The sequence below is a fragment of the Ranitomeya imitator genome, chromosome 1 (assembly GCF_032444005.1).
Source record: "Ranitomeya imitator isolate aRanImi1 chromosome 1, aRanImi1.pri, whole genome shotgun sequence".
Lineage (NCBI taxonomy): Eukaryota > Metazoa > Chordata > Amphibia > Anura > Dendrobatidae > Ranitomeya > Ranitomeya imitator.
This window is the reverse complement of record NC_091282.1, coordinates 1201277763-1201300828: the sequence shown is the minus strand read 5'-3', so window position 1 is coordinate 1201300828 and position 23066 is coordinate 1201277763. Positions and strand designations below refer to the sequence as shown.

The 23066-nt window shown below is 39.6% G+C and overlaps 1 protein-coding gene across 3 annotated transcripts in view; it reads right to left on the bottom strand.

Annotated features, from left to right (window-relative positions):
* Window positions 1-9943: 9943 nt before the first annotated feature.
* The window catches only part of FAM53A (family with sequence similarity 53 member A), an 87734-nt gene continuing 74611 nt past the window's right edge, over window positions 9944-23066 (bottom strand). For all 3 annotated transcript variants that reach the window (XM_069744900.1, XM_069744901.1, XM_069744899.1), the window contains exon 5: window positions 9944-11578. In XM_069744900.1, coding sequence (XP_069601001.1) covers window positions 11300-11578 — 279 coding nt within the window. In that variant the 3' untranslated portion in view covers window positions 9944-11299. The remainder of the gene's footprint in view (window positions 11579-23066) is intronic.

The window sequence follows — 23066 nt, the reverse complement described above, 5'->3', positions numbered from 1 at the left end:
CAGGCCAAGAAAAACATCAGAAAGGCAGAGAAGAAGAATGGTGAGATCAGTCAAGGACAATCCTCAGACCACCTCCAGAGAGCTGCAGCATCAACTTGCTGCAGATGGTGTCACTGTGCATCGGTCAACTATACAACGCACTTTGCACAAGGAGAAGCTGTATGGGAGAGTGATGCGAAAGAAGCCGTTTCTGCAAGCACGCCACAAACCGAGTCGGCTGAGGTATGCAAAAGCACATTTGGAGAAGCCAATTACTTTTTGGAAGAAGGTCCTGTGGACTGATGAAACCAAGATTGAGTTGTTTGGTCATACAAAAAGGCATTATGCATGGCGGCCAAAAAACACAGCAATCCAAGAAAAACACTTGCTACCCACAGTAAAATTTGGTGGAGATTCCATCATGCTTTAGGGCTGTGTGGCCAATGCCGGCACCGGGAATCTTGTTAAAGTTGAGGGAAGCATGGATTCCTCTCAGTATCAGCAGATTCTTGACAATAATGTTCATGAATCAGTGACAAAGTTGAAGTTACACAGGGGATGGATCTTTCAGCAAGACAATGATCCAAAACACCGCTCCAAATCTACTCAGGCATTCATGCAGAGGAACAATTACACTGTTCTGGAATGGCCATCCCAGTCCCCAGACCTGAATATCATTGAACATCTGTGGGATCATTTGAAGAGGGCTGTCCATGCTCAGCGACCATCAAACTTAACTGAACTGGAATTGTTTTGTAAAGAGGAATGGTCAAAAATACCTTCATCCAGGATCCAGGAACTCATTAAAAGCTACAGGAAGCGACTAGAGGCTGTTATTTTTGCAAAAGGAGGATCTACTAAATATTAATGTCACTTTTCTGGTGGGGTGCCCATACTTATGCACCTGTCAAATTTTGTTTGAATGCAGATTGCACATTTTCTGTTAGTACAATAAACCTCATTTCAAGGCAGAAACATTACTGTGTCCAACAGTTATTAGATATATGAAACTGAAATAGCTGTTGCCAAAAAAACAATTTTTATAAAACATTAAGCTTAAGATTAATAGGGGTGCCCAAACTTTTTCATATATTTGTATTTGACATTCCCTCATTCGTAACGACCCTTTCTATAAAGCTATATCATTTTTAATCACGTACCGTAAATTCCGTAAAAAAAAAAAAAAATTATCAAACACTTTACCATAATTGTCATTTTTTTCTGTTAACCTTGGCTCAAAAAAAAAATATTCATGTGTTCCAAAATGTTACCAATAAAAACTGCAGCTCTTATGGAAAAATTTTTTTTTTAAAAAATCCACATACAGTTCTGTAAACAGAAAAATGAAAAAGTCCGATCTCTTACTATATGATGACCAAAAAAACTCAATTTTTTATTTAAAAAAAGTTATTTTTGTGACAAAGTAGTTAAATGTAAATAATGTATAAATTGGATATCGACCCACATAAACTCTGTAAAAAATGAAATGTAAAAACAATGACATATTTACTGCTTTTTTTTTTATCAACCTCCCTGCCACAAAAAGTTAAACAGTGATCGAAAAGTTGGATGTCAATCAAAAATGGTTCCAGTAAAATCTGCAACTAACCCCACAAAAAAAAACAAGCCCTCATACAGGTCCGTCTATGGGAAAAAAAGAAATAAAAAAGTTATGGGTGTCAGAATATAGTGACAAAAATAATTTTACTTTAAAAGTCTTGGGTAAAAGTAGCAAAACATAAAAAAAAAACATGTAAAACATAAAAAAACAAAAAATAAAAATAAAATATAAAACAGTTTTTATTGTTTTTTCCTCCCTAAGAGTAAATAAAAAGTGATCATAAAGTCACAGGTAGCACAAAGTGGGACCACTAAAAATTGCAGCTTGTTGCGCACAAATAAGTCCACGTCCAGCTCCTCTGGTAAAAAATTGTGAAACTTACGTCTTTGTGAATACAACGACCCGAGGACAATTTTTTTTTTTTTTTCAAAAAATCTATCAATTGTACCAAAGTAATAAAACATATATAAAACTATATCCACAAAATAATAGCGCAAACTTTAAAACACAAAAAATGACTTGTAGCAGAATTATTTTGTTTATATTACTTTCCATGATGAGTTAATAAGTTTGGGAAAATGAAGCCATGGACTAACAGAACTTGTACCCCCCCCCCCCCCCCCAAAAAAAAAAAGTTAAATAAAAAAGTTATGGCTCTTGGAAAGTTACAATTAAAAAGTGGAAAAAATAAACTGTGATAAAAGTCAAAACTGGCTATGATGCCAAAAGGGTTAGAGGCCCTTCTTATTCGTGTACGAGTCATTTTATATTTTTACAGCCAGATAAAGGTGTTCGGACCGGAGATGAGAGCGATCTTCTAGCCATATAAGACAGGCGATACCATAAAAACAAAAAGTGCATTCCGAAAAAAAAATTAAACTTTCATATTACTCCATAAAGTTGTATAAAAGTTTATAAACTTTTATGTAACTTTTTTCATAACGTCACCATTAACCCTTCAGTGGATGATATGTCAGACGGGGTACACTGAATTCTCAGCTCCACAATTTTTTTTTTTTTCTTTTTTTTTCTCTGACCTTGCTTTGCGAGGATTTTTTTTTTTAATCTGAGGTGCATCTTTTTTTTTTAAACCCCTTAATCCCCGGGCAATTTTCCATTTTTGTTTTTTTTTGCTCCACTTCTTCCCAGAGTCATAACTTTTTTATTTTTCAGTCAATATGACCATGTGAGGATTTTTTTCTTTGCAAAACAAGTTGTACTTTTGAACGACAACATTGGTTTTAATATATCATGCACTGGAAAATGGGAAAAAAAAATCCAGGTGCGGTGAGATTGCCCAAAATGTGCAATTTCACAGTCGTTGTTTTTGGTTTTTTTTTTACCGTGTTCACTAAATGCTAAAACTGAAGCGCAATTATGATTCTCCAGGTCATTACGAGTTCACAGACACCAAACATGTCTAGATTCTTTTTTATTTAAATGGTGAAAGAAAATTCCAAAATTTGTTTTAAAAAAAAAAAAAAAAAAAAATTACCGAGACACATAGCATCTCCATTTTTTGTGATCTGGGGCTGGGAGAGGGTTTATTTTTTGCGCACCAGACTGATGGGGTTTTTTTTTTTACAATTTTGGTGTACATACTGTACAATGTTTTTATTTCCTGTTATTGCATTTTAATGCAATGTTACGGCGACCAAAAAAAACGTAATTCTGGGGTTTTGAATTTTTTTCTCATTACGCCGTTTAGCGATCGGGTTAATTCTTTTTTATATTGATAGATCGGGCGGTTCCAAATATGTTTACTGTATTTTCTGGCGTATAAGATTACTTTTTAACCCCTGAAAATCTTCTCAAAAGTCGGGTGTCGTCTTATACGCCAGGTGTCGTCTTATAGGGCAGATGCAGAGTAATCTGCGGTCGCCGCATATTGTGGGGGGAGTGGTCCCAATGACGAGGTGAGGGGGCACCTCACCGGGAAGGTGTAAGTGAAGCAGAGGCAGAGAAGGAGATAATAGGATACAAGGGTGAGCCAGATTAGTGAAAGAGGAGTGTTTTTCTAGGCACAGCACCGCTCTCTCTCTTTTTTGCATACCCCTGGCATCCCAGACGCTGACAGTTTGCTTCACTTACACCTTCCTGGTGAGGCGCTCCCTCACCTCGTCATCAGGACTACTCCCCCCCACTATATACGTCGACCGCAGATTGCTTCGCACCCACCCTATAAGACCACACCCGGTATTATAAGACAACCCCCGACTTTTAAGAAAATTTTATATTTTAACTGGAAAAGTTGGGGGTCGTCTTATACGCCGGAAAATACGGTATATATTTTTTTATTTACTGTCCCCATACCCCAGTCTCAATACATCATCTTTTACTCCCTCCACCCTCAAAATTCATCGTCATTTGCATTCCCCCAGTCCAAAAGTCATCATTTACAGTCCCCCTTCCACCACTTCATCATTTACAGTCCCCCTACCACCACTTCATCATTTACAGTCCCCCTCCCCTCCCTTACTTCATGTGTAGTCACCCTTCCCCCCACTCACTTCATCATTTGCATTCTCCCTCCCCCATTTAATTCATTTTATAAAGAAAAGGGGAAAAAAACAAAACTTTTTCATACTTATCTGACGATCTCCTGCAGTCGCAGCTCTGCTTCTGGTGTCCTCGTACACGTCGTCACCTGACCGCAAATCTAGAGGTGGCAGGAGTTGGATCTGCACAGCCGTTGAGGTTAGTCGGTCGTGCAGCTGCGGGAAAGCTCCCAGCGCCGAGGTGTGCACCACCCACAGCACTTTATTACACGATGGGGCCCGGTGAGCAGAAGGACAAGGGGTGGGGCTCGGGCCCCCCTCTGTACTGCTGCTCACCAGGCCCCATACAGCAGTAAGGCCAGTAATGCCCCGATGGTGGCCCTGGATAAACATGCAAATTAGGAAGGGAGCAAACACTTTTTCACAACTGTATATGTAGGCTTTGTATTAGGCAGCTTTCAAGACATACATCAGGGTATGCTCCTGCAAGAACTAACACAGGACAGTCTTGGGGACCTGTGATAGAATCCAAGGTTGTTTGTTATAATTGTTTGCTATTGATTGTGGTCCAAAAAGGAATAAACAGCCACTCCCTCTGTTGTAGGTGATAGCAACAAGCGCACCAACAGCTCCTCCAAATCACAGTACCAAAATGCATATTGCTGATTCTCGGAGACGTACATTTAGAGTGTTTGGCGCCAAATGGGTATAAAAACTTCCCTTGTGACATCTCTACTGCATAGGGGGCAGGACTGCAATCCTGGATCCTTGTGTCATGCACCGCCCCTTCGGCTTTGCACTCGTACGCTATGCCGTAATAACTGGAACCATCTGTTGTGTTCGGTGACATAAATACAGTAACATTTAGTGCAGTGTCAGACTTTTACTGTAAGAGCACTGGGGACATTCAGGGTTTGCAGAGAAGTCGCTCTGGTTCCAGCCGCTGGTTTCCTGTTTGGGATATTTGCATACATTTTACTATTGCTGACTGGAACCAGATGTTTGTTATACGTTACATGGGAAAAAGTAAGGAACCATTACAGAACGTAGGAGTTAAATGTATCCAAAAGGTGTATGAAATAAAAAAAAAACTATACTAGGGGCCCTCGTTGGTGCAATGATTTGTAGGATCTAAACCAAGTATAGAAGTAAATACAAGTGATCGATTGAATTACCCTTGATTGCCATTCATTTATCACCACCCTGCACAAGATGCCGATTTCCCATCTCGATTTCCATCTGTGGCCGGACTTTGCAACCACTTTGTGGCCTTCTAGAAAAAAAAAAAAGCCTACCCAGAAAAGCCCCACCACCACACATAAATGTGAAGATTAGTGTAGTGTACCCAGTCCCAGACCCTTGGTGCGCCTAATCCCACCATGTCAATCTTTAGCTCTTTCTCTTTCAGCAGATTCCATTTCCACCACTAGATAAACACACAACCCCATTTTCTTCGGCTCAGCATTCCGCATCTACACACCATATGCTCGTTAGTTCTTGCGGTTCAGACTCTTTCAAGGGACTTTTAACATTTTCAGCAAATTTTGCAATATTTTTACAAATCACATAATTCTCTTGCACAAATACTATATAATGGTGGTGGGGCAAGTAAATAGGGTCTATAATAGTAAAAGATATCCCTTTGGGGTGCTTTCAGACTGCGATTTTTGTCCTAGATTCGTAGATCCCGTCAGGACTTATGTCCAAACTCCCCCGCAGAACCAGAATAGGGCATATGCGCCGATGGGGCCATTGACTATTACCGCGTTCTCTGATGTGCTTCATTTTTGCTTGTGTATGACTACTGAAGGAAGATACCCAAAAGCAGTCTACTATGTCCGAGTGTTCGTCTCCAGTAGGGGTACATGCCTCAAAAATGATGCACAACAGAGCACACAGTGACTCCGACCATTATAGTCAATGGTCCCATTAGCGCACATGCCCAAAAACAGTTGATGGGACCAACGAACTTGTCGAAGAACGCATTGAGAAAAGACCCTTAGTGTTCGCTCGCACTTTGTATTCCATACCTATAAGATCAAAGGCAAGTCAAAATCGTTCTCCATAGTTATTTCAGAACGTAAGCCTTGTTAAGCCCAGGAAGACTGAAAAAAGGTAAATTGAAAAACTAGTTTCGTTTAATTTCCTTGAGACCCCTCTCCACCCTCTGAGCATCTACTACTTTTGGGTCTACACTCAAAGTGAAACTCAGCTTTGACTCCTCCATTTGCGATTAATAGATGTGATTTCTTAAAAGGTGACTGATCGCAAAATTTGGGCCTTTTTGCTTTAACAACTTAGTAGTTAAAGAGGATTTTTCACCAAATATTTCTTGCTGAACTGGACACGTCTTAAAAAAATTTCCCCTCTCTGTTGGGAAGATATTCGCAATGAAAGCATTTGATAACTAATGAGTTCTTTTTTGTTAAGTCCATGACGGCTCAACAGAATTTTCAATGGGGGGGGCGTTACCTTTTCTCCTGTATGATGTTGACCAATCATAAGCAGGCAGTAACACACAGGAGAAAGAACACAACTCCACCATTGCTTAGAGCTGGCTACTCCTGTGTGAGACATATCACAGAAAGGCCGGCTTCACACTTGCGAGTTTTACGGACGTAAGAGCGCAGAAACTACGTCCGTAAAACTCGCAAAAAATACGGCACAATTATTCTCTATGCCCCTGCTCCTATCTGCCGTATTTTACTGATCAGTATTATACGGCTTTCTACGGCCGTAGAAAATCGCAGCATGCTGCGTTTGTCACCGTACTGCGCAAGAAATACGCCAATGAAAGTCTATGGAAGCGTGAAAAATACGGATTACACACGGACAAGCAGTGTGACTTGCGAGAAATACGCAGCGGTGTTAGAGAGAAAAGCCGGCAATTCAGTGCGGTGTACAGTAAAATCACACTGACAGCTTCCAGTCCAATAGGTAGAATAAATGTGAACACATAGAATAGATATATATATATATATATATGTCAGTGAGACACATATATGTATATATATTAATATTTATTCCAGCGCTATACAGCTTGAAAGCCAGTAATTCAATTACCGGCTTTTTCTTTCTCCTTCCTAAACCCGACATGATTTGAGACCTGGTTTACATACAGTAAACCATGTCTTCTCTCCATTTTTTTTGCAGATTCCACACTACTAATGTCAGTAGTGTGTATCTGCAAAATTTGGCCGTTCTATCTACTAAATTAAAGGGTTAAATGGTGGAAAAAATTGGCGTGGGCTCCCGCACAATTTTCTCCGCCAGAGTAGTAAAGCCAGTGACTGAGGGCAGATATTAATAGCCTGGAGAGGGTCCATGGTTATTGGCCCCCCCCTGGCTAAAAACACCTGCCCCCAGCCACCCCAGAAAAGGCACATCTGGAAGATGCGCCTATTCTGGCACTTGGCCACTCTCTTCCCATTCCCGTGTAGCGGTGGGATATGGGGTAATGAAGGGTTAATGCCACCTTGCTATTGTAAGGTGACATTAAGCCTAATTAATAATGGAGAGGCGTCAATTATGACACCTATCCATTATTAATCCAATTGAATGAAAGGGTTAAAAAACACACACACATTATTAAAAATTATTTTAATGAAATAAAAACAAAGGTTGTTGTAATATTTTATTTAACGCCCAATCCAATCACTGAAGACCCTCGTTCTGTAAAAGAAAAAACATAATAAACCAACAATATACTTACCTTCCGCAGATCTGTAAAGTCCAACGATGTAAAGCCTGCGAGAAAACCACGCAGTACGGATGCCATACGGATTACATACGGAGGATGCCATGCGCAAAAAACGCTGACACACCCTGCCTACGGAGGAGCTACGGACCACTATTTTCGGGACTTTTCAGCGTATTACGGCCGTAATATACGGACCGTATTTTCATACGCTGAGTGTGAAGCCGGCCAAAGGCTGATCTCGCTGCAGAGGGATGACAAGCTTGTGTGAGCACAGCAAACCTGTGATTACTAACACTTGAGCTTTCATATGGCAGTCTGGGTGGGGGTTGGAACAAAACAGCTGAGTTTAGCTGTGTCAAATTATAAACACTCCTATCAGCACTGTCATCTTTGCTAATATGCAGGTCATCATCCGACATCTCAGCAGAAGCAGATGCGGTTGATATAGCATACAGGCACGAGGGTGGTCCTACACAGTACTGAGTCACATTATGAGTTGAACTACTGAAATTCATGCAAACTGGATCCACCTGTAATTTAAACTTTCACCGCTTTTTGGGGGGTGGTTTGGAACCCAGCTCAGTAGGTTAATTAATCTTCTTTCCATTGACCATCGATATGTCTTTTTTCATCTTGAATCTTTTGTTCACGATCCGATGTGTGTTTTCAAAGTTCCTTTAATTTTTTTGAGAACTCTATTTGTGGAAGAACTTTTATTTTTTACTTTTGAAAGTGGAACAAAATAGAAAAATAGTAAAAAAAAACTCCACCATTGATTTTTGGGTTTGTTTCTCCAACATTCACAGGTAAGTGTGTATGATAATTTAATCAGGATGATAATGAAAGCCAATTTGGCTATAAAAAATGTATTTATTTTTTTTTTTTTTTTTTTTTTTACATTTTATTGCCTTTATTTACATCTTTTTTTATGTTTCCATTTTGTGAGAACCAGAACACTTGTTTATTTGCATGACTAGTTTTATTTTTTACTGGTACAATTTGGGTGTGCATCAGACATTTTCGGCAATTCCGCCGTGTATGGGATAAATTTTGCTTTCAGTTTATGGGTTAACAGTACTGATGAGCGAATATACCCGTTACTCGAGATTTCCTGAGCACGCTCGGGTGACCTCCGAGTATTTTTTAGTGCTCGGAGATTTAGTTTTCTTCGCCGCAGCTGAATGATTTACAGCTACTTGCCTGCTTGATTACATGTGGGGATTCCCTAGCCACCAGGCAACCCCCACATGTACTTACCCTGGCTAATAGCTGTAAATCATTCAGCTGAGGCGAAGAAAATCTCCGAGCACTAAAAAATACTCGAAGGTCACCCGAGCGTGCTCGAGAAATCTCGAACAACAAGTATATTCGCTCATCATCACTAGTTAGCAGCATGGTGGCTCAGTGCTGTGGTCCTGGGTTCAAATCCCAGCAAGAACAACATCTGCAAGGAGTTTGTATGTTTTCCCCATATTTGTGTGGTTTCCTCCCACACTCCAAAGAAATAATGGTAGGGAATCAAGATTGCGAGCCCAAATTGGGATGGTGATGACCCCACAAAGAAAGGTAGCATCAGATGTGCACACTCAACACCATTCACTTCAATGAAACTGAACTGTAATTATAGACAACTTATGGATTGGGGGTGGCACTGTATTTGGAACAAGTCAGCCATGTTTTTCTCCCCCTAGACAACTCCTCTAAGCTAGTGGTTAACTTGTAAACGTCACCCAATCTTCTCAGCATTCTTACTTTTTTTTTTTTGAACCACTGTTTCTTTAAAGGGTATGGAAATCTTCAGGTCTATTTCCCCCAAGAATACATGAATTTTGCGCTAAAAATCATTTCTGCATTAGGATTTACGAAAAATTTCACAGTTTGGCTTTTTACGTGCGGTTTTGTTTCCCAGCACAATGTGTTAACTAAGAATCAGTCTCTCCGCTCATCCTGACAGGACATTTGTAACCCTCTGACCTGTCTTTTTCTGAGCTCCTCTCAGCTGATCTATGGCCACATGGAAGTTGAATTTACATGTAAAGCGCCATGGAATAAATGGCGCTAGAATGATAAATAATAATAATAATTATTCAACTTTGTGGTCAGAAATCAATAGAGGGGAGCTAAGAAAAAAATAAAGATAATTTCTAATTTTTTTAGAAAACCTGTAATTTCTGGAATGAAAAAACAAAAATCAGACAAAGGAGATGCAATGCAAATTCATTTTTTTTTATTTATTAAAGGACAAAATGCCTTCTATTGCTGAGGGTGTGACCTTTTCCTGTGGAATTGATCATTACTTTACAAAGTCCCTGTCTAAAGTTCAAGTGCTCCAATACATTCTTTTTCCTTTGAACATAAAAAAAAAAAAAAAAAAAAAAAAAAAGAACAACAAAAAAAAACGTAGTAATGACCTACGAGGCATGTAACTACTCGTACTTATAAATGCGCACAATGCAAAAAAAAAAATCATTGCTTTGTTCAAAGGTAAAAAAAAAATAAAAATAAAATACCCAATTAAAGAAGCCAAGTTTGCAGGGAGCTTTTCTTTCCCTCATTAACCCTTTAAGGTCACTAGGTACATCTTTATTAACGTACATAAAAAAACGGAAAAAGTTGTACATAGTTCTGTAACCGCATTATTTATATATATATATATATATATATATATATATATATATATATATATATATATATATATATATATATATATATATATATATATTGCAGTTAGTTTTGGTATTTTGGACCAAGTGTAAATGCTAGACGACATCTTAAGTCGACTATTTTGTCTTTTTTTTTTTTCTTTTTTATTATTTTTCCTGTAGAACTTTAAGTTCTTTTTTCTTTTTTTTTTTTCAAATATAGATCATATACCTGCACCCGAATCACGGCAGACAGATTGTATATTATAGAATGCCCTTCTGAAAAATTCATTCAAAATAGAGATGCCTTTTATTTTTTCCAGAACTGTAAAAGCCATAGAAATGCAAAAAAATACCTATTTTTTTAATTATTTTTAATTTATTTTTTGTAATTTTTTTTTTTTTATAAATGTTTCCTTGAAACGCTTCTGCTGTCTTCTCTGACATATAGCAACCTAGTATGTGCGACGTGCGCAAAAGTAAACAAATTGTACTCACTGAGACTAACACACCCCGCAAAAAGTGAGGTTGTATAATTACGAAACTAGCTTAAAATAGTAGTCTCCTTTCCCTCCCGCCCCTCACCCTACCCTATGTATTGAGCAAAAAAAATATATTTAGGCACTCGCTGTCAGCACTTGTAAATACAATTTCCCTTCCCCTCCTTTCTATAGGAAACCTGTTGAGTACATTCACATCTATTTAGCTTTGTACGGATAGCCCCACATACTAGGCCGCGCAGCAAATACAGCCAAGGTTGAAACTTTTTAATGCTCAGTCTTTATCTTTGTCCGTTTTATGAACTAAACAGGTGAACTAAGCCGCAACTCTTTCCACTGGGCTCCTCAAAAGAGGGCAATGGCAACAGAAGGCACGCATCTACCAGGGAGGACACCTTGTCCTACTGAGGCAAAGAGATTCAGTTGTTCTCTATTTCTTCCAGATCCAGCTCCTCGCAATCTATAGGAAATGTGGCGCTCTCACAGTCACTTAGGTCTTCCTCGCTTTCGCTCACGGTCGCCTCCCTCGAGCAGCCGATGAGGCAGGTTCCTCTTCCGTCTGGGGTCTCCTTGATGGGGCTGGAGCCAGGAGTGATGATATTCATATGGTCGTTGGAATCACATGGGGAGGAGACGATGGTTTTGAGGTGGGGATCATCTTCATCTTCATAGTCCAAAGAGCACAGGCTTTTCGAAGTCTATAAAGAGAATAGAAAGGAACATTAATACAAAATGTCCATAGACTTGAGCTTAATTGATTCTGCCAATAAGTTCTGGGAAGTCGGAAGGTCACATCTAAAATTCAAGCATAGATAAATCACCATTCCACTTGATTTACAGTCTTTGGTCCAGCAGAAGAAAACTGGGCACTGATCAAAGTGTGTGAACAGCAGCTCATGGTCTGGAACTTTTTGCTGGAGGGGAACAAAGGTCTACCCATTGTAAAATATGGTGGAAGATCCAACATTAACAACCACGAAGATCAAATACCTTTCTGATAATTAGAAATGGGAGAATCGATTTGCAGGACTCCGTTCCATCAGCCAGGTCAGTAGTGGGAGGCCTACAAATCGACTTACCTTCTTAGCTTTACATTTGATTTGCCGGGTTGGTATGATGTGTGTACGTCATGCCACAGTAATGCAATGCCAGTCCGGCTAATCAAAAGAAGAGCAGGTAAGACCCGGAAGTAAGGAAATTTACAGGCTTTCCCTTCAGTGGTCACAAATTACTGACCTGGACGATGGACCTGAGTCCTGCAAATCAACTCTCTTTAGAGAGTTTAGAAAATGAAAAGCTAAATGGGTTTGGAGTTTGACAACTTTCTTTTCTAAATCAGAAATATGCTTAGAGCAGTTGTCACTTTTGTTCCGGCACCACATAAGGGGGCCATGATGACTTTTGAGGGTACAACACATACGTGGTACGTAAGATGCCACTACTACTACTAAGGGTATCACTTACTTCTTGATTTCCACAGACCTTGTATAACAGTATTATTCCGACAACGTATAACATTGGCATTAGCGTACATTTGTGGCGCTATCACTTTATCGCTGTATGTCGTCATTCTGTGCCACTTTGATTTATGCACTGTACAGTATATTTTTGTAGTAGTTTAGAAGCGTTATAATTTTCCTTCCACCTGCTGACGCTTTCTATAGAAGGGCATTTAGGTTCATGTTTATTCTCCTCATATGTAGACGGTAGCTGGCATCGGCATCCTTAAAGGCTGTTGTTGCCATTTTAGCCTAAATTAGCTTATAACGTTTACATTGAAGACAGAATTAATTAATTTCCAGATTAATTCTAACCAACTTTTATTTGATGTGCTGCCAGATTTGCTGAAATGGTGGAGCTTTTCAAGGGAATTCTTATAAAGCGCAAAAAAATTGAATGACTTGCCGGCCAACTCGAAACATAAAAAAAGATTTAGTACTTGTACAAGTGCTTCTGTCAAATTATGCGTTCACGTATATATATCTTGTGTGCATGTTAAAACTGAAAATTTTGACAAAACGGTGCTTAAACAAAAATACTATCACACTCTCTCAAAGATCATGACGTCCAAACACTCATACAGACATCTTTGCAAATCGGTTCAATCTCAGACCACAATGCATGGACCAGAGTGTGAAAGTCTCATAGAAATACAAGAAGAGGTCATGCTCCGGTCAGGAGACTCGCAGCCAGTCCATGCATTAGCGGTCCGAGACCAAACAGAGATCCACAGACATCTGAAAGAGCCCTAATCTCTTCTAACTGCCCCATACACATGGACATTCGACTTGACCGAGCATTCATGTATTTTCACTGTGGAGAAAGCTGCTGCTAGACATATCTCGTTGTGGTTACCTCCTGGTAGAACAAAAAGATCAGGTGCCCAACTCTAAACTGCCTGATCCTCATCAGACGTCTCATACAAACTAGATGATCAGTGGATTCTGCCAACCTTCAAGTGTCTAGGGGCCAATAGGCAGCCCGTAAATATTCAAAAATCGCATTTTCACATTGTAGAGACTCTATCATCAGTTTATATTCATGTGGTTTAACTGTGAGTAGTAGACATCCTTTGGAGTAAAATTAAGTGTGGTGAGCTGCCAGAGAAATGAAACTAGATGGACATAAGTCCATCTAAAGTTTTTGTTCAAAACATGAACCTCTTGCGTAAAGGTAGCCCAAAGACAAGCAGATAGCTCACCAACAATCTTCTGTATCTAGTAAGACACTGGCTCAGGCTTAGCCCAGGGAATTAACTAAATCTTCAAGAAAGATGATACACCATCGAATGTGTCGTCTACTGTCGAAAGCCCAGGTGATTTGCCCTCACACTACTGTCCATTCTAAAGTTAACATTCGGCTGGGTATTGATGTTGCCGTTGTCTCCGAATAAGTAAACTTTTTGTGGTGTGATTTATCCACTCTAGAAACACCAAGGTCTGATGTTGCTATTGCTCTACCTCTCATCTTGAAAGATGTGGTCAACAGGTGGAGAGCCACGTTCGCAGCAAACTACGGTTATCTTTAACTTTTTACTGCACACAATAAGACAATGTTGGAACAAATCTCTCTAAACAGAACATCTAAACAAGCTGGGCATGTACCAACAAGAACACAACATAGCTAATGTAAAGCAGAGCAGGCCAAACCAAAGAAACAAAAGCCGACAAGTATCGGGAAGAAATGTGCTGAACTGGCATTTTCTTCTGAAGTACTCAGTTAAGTGTGTTCAACACATTAGGATATAGTAGATCTATCCCATTTAAAGGGAGCCTGTCAGCAAAAGATAGAGCTGTCAATCAAGGAAGACGTAGGAGATAGACGAAACAAGTAGGTTGGAAGGCACACTGGAGTTTTTGGAAAGGGGTGCACCTGTGCTTGGGTTGAAAAGTGTTTTTTTCCCTTAACTCTAAGATGGACTCTTAATTTCTTCCCACTTTTGCTCCTCCTGACTCCTCACAGCAATTTCCAAAATAAAATAAAAAGTCCATAATGAATTTTAGGGGGCTAAGAAGTTTTCTTAACAGTTGTAAAGAACGGTCGGAGAAAGGGGAACTAAAATTCAAGTATATGCCTTGATAACCTAAATATAAAAGGTGGAATCTGACTTTAGAGACTTAAAATTAATTCTTAAAACGCTTTTTGCTACATCTCAAACAGAATGGACAACTTTATGATCCTCGCCGGACTGGGTAGCGCTTCAACATTTCGTCCTGCATCGGATCACACAAAAATAAATACTTGTTCAGAAGGGAAGAATTTAACAAAAAAACAACAACCTTGCAGTGAGTTCAAGACCAGCTGGGTGTGGTAGCGATGTCTGGGTTATTTTTCACTTTATCGGTGACTGTCTATCTCTACCATAGTCAATGTTGTATGGTGTATGTTTTCTATTCATTCTTCATGTCCCACCAGACTAAAGTCCTAGTCCATTGTCAAGTTAAGCTTCCTGAAGCTGGAGAAAACCATTCTTTACAGTCAATAAGATGATGAACTTTTTTGGTCTATGAGTGATGTTGGCAGCCTGCACACAAAATAAACATAGTGCTCCCCAGGTCTACACAACAGAAGAGAGCCCCAGACTCTATTCAGCTCGGAGGAACTGCAGTCTCCACTGCAACTGCAAGCCGAGGCAAGACACAGTCTAAAGACCGCAGGCATATTAGTCTTCGACAGCCAAACAGCATTTTATCAATAGGCCCGGATTACATTCTTCATCGTGACAGCGAGTTACAAGTGCATCTACTGTTGGCTTTTTAGTGGAATGTCTGGGTTAAAGTGCAAGTCAGAGAAGATAGATTGAATGTGCTAAAAAATTTTTTTGCAAAGCCAGCTGTTATGACTTCTTAAGGAAAATGACTGTTCTAGAAAGCTGAGAAAGCAGAACCAGCATGTTCTTATATATTAACTGCTTGATTATTTAAAGGGCGTGCTCCGATCTGGTCGATTGTTATATTTTTGAAGAGTTCCTTCACAAGAAAACTTTAACATTTTTATCTTTCTGGAACTTCCATCTGGAACCAATTGTACTCTATGAGGACACTTGCTAGTAAGTGATCCATTTCCCTGCAGCACTCCCAGAGGTCAAGTTAAGCATTACAGCGCTAATTAAAGTCAGGTCCTCCAACACAAAAGGATGCTTTATGTCAGGGGTCCCCAACTCTAGTCCTCAAGGCCCACCAACAGGTCATGTTTTCAGGATTTCCTTTGCATTGCACAGGTGATGCAATTATTACCTGGGCAAGACTAAGGAAATCCTGAAAACATGACATGTTGGTGGGCCTTGAGGACTGGAGTTGGGGACCCCTGCTCTATGTGACCACATTTCTCTCAGGTCAAATGAGGATGCTGAACGATGGACCCATTCCATTTATTAACATATACTTGCCTATAAATGGGTTCTCTAAATTAAAATGCTTTAATGAAGAAATTCCATTTCCTAACCATTAAAATTTACATAATACATCAGGTCTTCATTAGAGTAGAGGTGGTCATTTGTTTGTGCCACTGTACAATTTTCTCATTAGCTATTGCAGGTCTACAAAAAATTAAGGAGGTATGTCACCAAATCATAAGTGGTCATTTTTTTTACTCTATTTTATCCTCATTGTTCTCTTGAGTATTTTTTTTTTCCAACACACGATTATAGAGAAGTGGGACTTTTGATTCGGTGATCAATTTTATGGTCTTTGCCAAGGGGGGCAGGGCTCTCAGGATTCCCCGGAGGCGTCTTTAAGCTGCTATTCATTATTACACTGTGAGTGATGCCCACTTGCTAAGACCATAAAAATTAGCATGAAATAAAAAGGCTCATAACTCAGGAAATGTATGGCGGTTCAGGGTAGCTGTCGGAAATAAAGCATAAAAATTAAGTGTACATATTGTTTCCCGATTAGGAGTCCACTTTAAGACCCTTTCAAAAAAGGCCAATAACGCTTGTTTCCCAACAAACATATTGAAAAAGAATCTTTTTGCAAAAGATTCTTTTTGCAAAAGATTCTTTTTTCAACGCTGGTTGGTGGGTTTATTAAAGATTTATTATTAAAATTATTTATTACACGGATATACACTGTAGGATTGAAAAAAAACAACAACAATTGGCCGAGAGAGCAAAGTCTAACGGGATTGAATACAGGAGCAAATTTGCCTTTTTTTTTTTTTTTTTTTTTTTTTAATTATGCTGAAAAGTTTCAGAAACAGATATATTAGATAACCACTTTCCAAGCATGTACAAGCCACCAACCATAAAACATCTACTCACCTATATTAGAAAATAAATAAAAACATTTTTTTACCCAATATAACAAAGATGGACTAAATTATTAGTCCATCTTTATTATATTGGGTACTTTTTTTTTATAATTCTTTGGCCTTTTTGAACATTTTGAAAAAGCAAAACTGTTGGCAACATGTTATGTTAATGGCTAAATTAAATTCCAAAAAAGAAAAATGAGAAGCTCATTTTGGGTTTATCAAGTCTAAAGGTATTGTCTGAAAAGAAAAATCTAAAGTTTGCGCATATAAAAAAAAATAAATAAAAAATCTCCAGATGGAAGAAGTCCAACCTTCACGGCACACAAAAAAAACGTTCTTTGCTTGTATGGAAAGAAAAAAAAAAAAAATGAGACATCTAATGAGATGTATTTTCTTGTGCAAACCCCAGAAGCTCTCACCCTGGAGCCTTTCATTTACTGTGAACACACAAAAAAAAAAAAAGTACAGAGCACAGAGGCTCACTTCATTAAATGCCATTTTGGGCCTAATTTCACATTGTGATCTCCTCCTCTGCTGTTTCTAAAGGCTACGGAGCAGCAGATGCTCGATGTGGATGCCACCTCCAGAAGCGGTTTTTATTCAATGTTCCGCAAAGAAAGAGGCTTCAAGCTTTCATTCAGAGCTAAGTGCCCCCAGTGTGTTTGTTCCTGTCAGAGCACAAAGTGCTGGCTTGTCTACAGATCACTTTTGATTCCCGATTATTATCTCCGAGACCGGCCATAGTGCTATCGGCTTTCGGGGTTTTTTTTTTTCTCTCCAAAGCCTGCTGGAATTTGAACTCCAAATGGGTATCCCTCCTAGGCAACAATAGATAAAAAGGAGGCCTTTGACTGTTTATGCGTTGCCAAAAAGAATGGGCCCGAGTCTATCCTAGCAGGGACCTGTCAAGCACAGCACACTTCTCGTTTCGGCATGTCCCCATTGCAAAATAGCCACTTATTCAACATGGACAGCGTCTACTTGGCCTTTCGAGAAATAAAAATAAAAGTGGGGGTGTGAAAGGATTCTATCGGTTGCTGCGAATGGATAGGCTTACTAAACCACTAAATAGCACTAGGGGCCCTCGAAGCCTTGGAGGGATTTATGAGGCTTTTTTCTATTCAAAGAATGGAGAATAAACATTAACATTCGGACCCGCGCTCGGCATAATTATTGGCACATGCCATCTGTGTTCCAGTTTGACGTGCTTTGTGTAAAGGGGCAGGAACCGGAACAACCCATACTATCCCTCCTCTGCCGCCATCCTTGTTCAGTCAGGGTAATGATGCAGATATAACCGTGAACTTCATTGATAGATGCTCCCGACCGTATAGCATCTCAAATGCTTATCAAAAGGACTGACTGCCCCATTACTAGTAAGCTGTCCAAACTCGGAAAGCCAAAATAATCTAAAATGGCCTGCGGCAAACCAGAAAAACTTTGCAGAATTTTACGGATAGGCTTGGGTACTACTTTATCATGTGTGTAGGTCTTCCCGACTCTACCTCCGACAAATAGTTTCAGGAAAATAGAAGGATCGGACATGCTAAACTTGAATGCCCGACTAGGCTTTTGTTCTCGAAGAGGGTAATCAATTATCTGGCAGCAGCTTAACGCCCCATTTTCCCCCTTGCAACCCATGCACACTCAAGCCTACTCGAGGGTGCATATGTATAAAAATGGAGCAGCAAATAGATGTCAGCCCATACCAAACCCACAAGAATGGCTTTTAAAGTGGTCAACTTATGAAAACATGTTCTAAGAAAAGTTTTTATGGGTTCTGAGCCTCCCTGAGCAGAGAAAGTGTGTTTATTACTAGGGCTTGTCGATATATCCAACGGATGGTCATGCATTTTAAAGGCTGCCATGTAAAACTATACACCCTCCCCCAGTAGTGGACATGTGAATAAAGTTAACAAGGATCAATTGATGGACAGCTTCAGCTTCCAAATGAAAAAGGGACTGTTCATGGTGAAACACCCCCAATAAATACGGTCTTATCCACTACTTTTTATTACTTGAAAAGTAAGCCCATGGTGGTCCTAAAAAAAAAATATAAAAAATACATTTATCTTCTAGGCTCCCACCACCTTTTCTGAACTGCTGGCTGTGTCTCCCGCTAGCCTCCTAGCTTCCTTTGCCAGCGGAATGCCATCACATGACCGCTGCAGCCAATCAGCAGCCTCGTGCCGTAGGAGCCTAATAAGAGATAAACTTTCTTCCCTTTTAAGCTGAACATTGGCATTGGTAGTTTACTGCGTAATCCTAAAGATTGTGGGAGGGAGCCCATCGTTCCTCATTTTAGGTCTGATGTCAGGTCTTTTTATTGTTTTTTTTCCTAACACTACCTTTGTGGAAAACTTAATAATTTGTTTTCATATTATAATATTTATATTATTTTATTAATTAATAGGACCATTATTATTTCCAAGTACCCCAAAGAAATTTGGGGAACTGGCCAGAGAAGAAAAAAAAAATATCTAGGCCTTGAAATAATGTCCATGCAAGAACATTATTAAAAACTTTTAATGTTCACTTTAGAAAACATTTTCTAATACTGACGGGGTTATTTCAGAACAATGAATATTCAATTCAGAGACACAAGCAAGAAAAAAAAAAAAAATAAGAAATTTCCAACAAATGATACAGTCCCCCCCTGGAAGGGAACGCGCCAAGTTTCCCCCTCATTAAACCCATAGATATTTTGTAACAAGCGCACTCTGTCAGGCCACACCACTTTTCTATAGGGGATGTGACAAGTGTCGGCAGCTGCTAGATCAGGCACTTTGCTGCACAAGAGGTGAGATGAAAGGACAGCTGCTGTCCGGGGAAAGGAACGCCCCTCCCCCCCCCAAAAAAAAAAGTTAAAATAAAAAAAATTAAAATCGTCAAATTAACTCTTCAAGCACGCATTAATATTCTGCTCTTGGCAGGAGACCCAATACTGGTGGCGGCGGCCCCCTCCCCTCAGCGCGACAAGAGGACAATGAATGAGGAGACGGCAGGTCTTTTCAATTCTGCTTGGAGTATCGCTTTGATTACTGGCATACTAATTAAAAAAGACGGCGGACAAAGCAGAAAAAAAAAATGGAAAGTGGAATTGTGACAATTGGCATTAAAAAAAAAACCCCGCAAGATTCGAGGGTTAACACGGGTCCACAGCTGGAGGATGGACAAAAGTTTAATACAAACTTTATAAACTTTCTAAGCCCAAATCTGCTTCTGACCTGATCGATCGTTTGAGGAACCATAATTAGTAGCGATACTCTCATCGCTCTGTCACCGAGTCCCTGAGGCTTCATAGAAATGCATCGTTCCTCTATATAAAGTTTGACAAGTCTAAAATGAAGATTTAGAAGGAGGAGAGAACGCTCCTTCTAAGTCTTCATTTTTAGACTTGTCGAACTTTATATATATTCCTTAACCCCTTCACCCCAAAGCCTGTTTTCACCTAAGTGACAGGGCCAATTTTTACAATTCTGACCACTGTCACTTTATGAGGTCATAACTCTGAAACGCTTCAACGGATCCCGGTGATTCTGACATTGTTTTCTCGTGACATATTGTACTTCATGATAGTGGTAAAACTTCTTTGATATGACTTGCATTTATTTGTGAAAAAAACAAAAATTTGTCGGAAATTATGAAAATTTAGCAATTTTCAAACTCTTAGTTTTTATGCCCTTAAATTAGAGAGTTATATCACATAATATAGTTAATAAACAACATTTCCCACATGTCTGCTTTACATCAGCACAATTTTGGAAACATAGTTTTTTTTTGTTAGGACGTTATAAGGGTTAAAAGTTGACCAGCGATTTCTCATTTTTGCAACAAAATTTGCAAAACCATTTTTTTACGGACCACCTCACACTTGAAGTGACTTTGAGGGGTCTATATGACAGAAAATGCCCAAAAGTGACACCATTCTAAAAACTGCACCCCTCAAGGTACTCAAAACCACATTCAAAAAGTTTATTAACCCTTCAGGTGCTTCACAGGAATTTTTTGAATGTTTAAAAAAATTGAACATTTAACTTTTTTTTCACAAAATTTTTACTTCAGGTCCAATTTGTTTCATTTTACCAAGGGTAACAGGAGAAATTGGACCACAAAAGTCGTTGTACAATTTGTCCTGAGTACGCCGATACCCCATATGTGGGGGTAAACCACTGTTTGGGCACATGGCAGAGCTCGGAAGGGAAGGAGCGCCATTTGACTTTTCAATGCAAGATTTGCTGGAATTGAGATCGGAGCCCATGTCACGATTGGAGAGCCCCTGATGTGCCTAAACAGTGGAAACCCCCCACAAGTGACACCATTTTGGAAAGTAGACCCCTTAAGGAACTAATCTAGATGTGTGGTGAGCATTTTTAACCCCCAATTGTTTCACTAAAGTTTAGAATGTAGCATTGTGAAAATAAAAAAATCATTTTTTCTTTCCACAAAATGATGTTTTAGCCCGCAATTTTTTTTTTCCCAAGGGTAACAGGAGAAATTGGACCATAAATGTTATTGTCCAATTTGTCCTGAGTACGCTGATACCCCACATGTGGGGGGGAACCACCGTTTGAGTGCATGGCAGAGCTCGGAAGGGAAGGAGCACCGTTTGAAATGCAGACTTAGATGGAATGGACTGCAGGTGTCATGTTGCATTTGCAGAGCCCCTGATGTACCTAAACAGTAGAAACCCACCACAAGTGACCCCATATTGGAAACTAGACCCCCCAAGGAACTTATCTAGATGTGTTGTGAGAGCTTTGAACCAACAAGTGTTTCACTACAGTTTATAACGCAGAGCCGTGAAAATAAAAAATATTGTTTTTTCCACGAAAATGATATTTTATCCCCTATGTTTTTATTTTCCCAAGGGTAACAGGACAAATTGGACCCCAAAAGTTGTTGTCCAACTTGTCCTGAGAACGCTGATACCCCATATGTTGGGGGGAACCACTGTTTGGGCACACAGGAGAACTCGGAAGGGAAGGAGCACTGTTTTACTTTTTCAAAGCAGAATTGGCTGGAATTGAGATCTGACGCCCCCTGATGTGCCTAAACAGTGGAAACCCCCAATTATAACTGAAACCCTAACCCCAACCCCAACCCTAGCACTAATGGGAAAATGGAAATAAATACATTTTTTTACATTTTATTATTTTTCCCTAACTAAGGGGGTGATGAAGGGGGGTTTGATTTACTTTTATATCGTTTTTTTGGCGGATTTTTATGATTGGCAGCTGTCACACACTAAAAGACGCTTTTTATTGCAAAAAATTGTTTTTGCATCACCACATTTTGAGAGCTATAATTTATCCATATTTTGGCCCACAGAGTCATATGAGGTCTTGTTTTTTGCGGGACGAGTTGACGTTTTTATTGGTAACATTTTCGGGCAGATGACATTTTTTGATCGCTTTTTATTCCGATTTTTGGGAGGCGGAATGAACAAAAACCAGCAATTCCTGAATTTCTTTTGGGGGAGGCGTTTATACCGTTCCACGTGTGGTAAAATGGATAAAGCAGTTTTATTCTTCGGGTCAGTACGATTACAGCGATACCTCATTTATGTAATTTTTTTTATGTTTTGGCGCTTTTACACAAAAAAAACTATTTTATATAAAAAAATAATTGTTTTTGCATCGCATTATTCTGAGAGCTATAACTTTTTTATTTTTCTGCTGATGATGCTGTATGGCGGCTTTTTTTTTGCGGGACAAGATGACGTTTTCAGCGGTACCATGGTTATTTATATCCGTCGTTTTGATCGCGTGTTATTCCACTTTTTGTTCGCCTGTATGATAATAAAGCGTTGTTTTTTGCCTTTTTTTTTTTTTTTGCGGTGTTCACTGAAGGGGTTAACTAGTGGGATAGTTTTATAGAGCGGGTCGTTACGGACGCGGCGATACCAAATATGTGTACATTTATTGTTTTGTTTTTTTTACATAAATAAATGGATTTATTGGGAAATGTTTTTTTTTTTTAATTTGGGGATTTTTTTTATTTTTTTTTACACATTCTATTTTTTTTTTTTTTTACCTTCTAACATTGTCCCAGGGTGGGACATCTCTGTATTAGATCAGATCGTTGATCTGACAGTGTGCATAGCACACTGTCAGATCAACGATCTGACAGGCAGCTTAGCTGGCTCTCCAGCGCCTGCTCTCAGCAGGCGCCGGCTAGCCAGGTCACTTCATGACCCGGAAGGAGTCCGGCGGCCATCTTGGATCCGGGGACTCCTTCCGGGTCACCGGAGCAACGCGATCTCATTGCGTTGCTCCGGTGGGAGAGCGCAGGGAGCCCCCGTCCCTGCGCGATCCCCCTCTATGCCGCTGTCACTACTGACAGCGGCATCAGAGGGGTTAAATGCCCGCGATCGGCGATAGCGCCGATCGTGGGCATTGCTGCGGGGTGTCAGCTGTCGTATACAGCTGA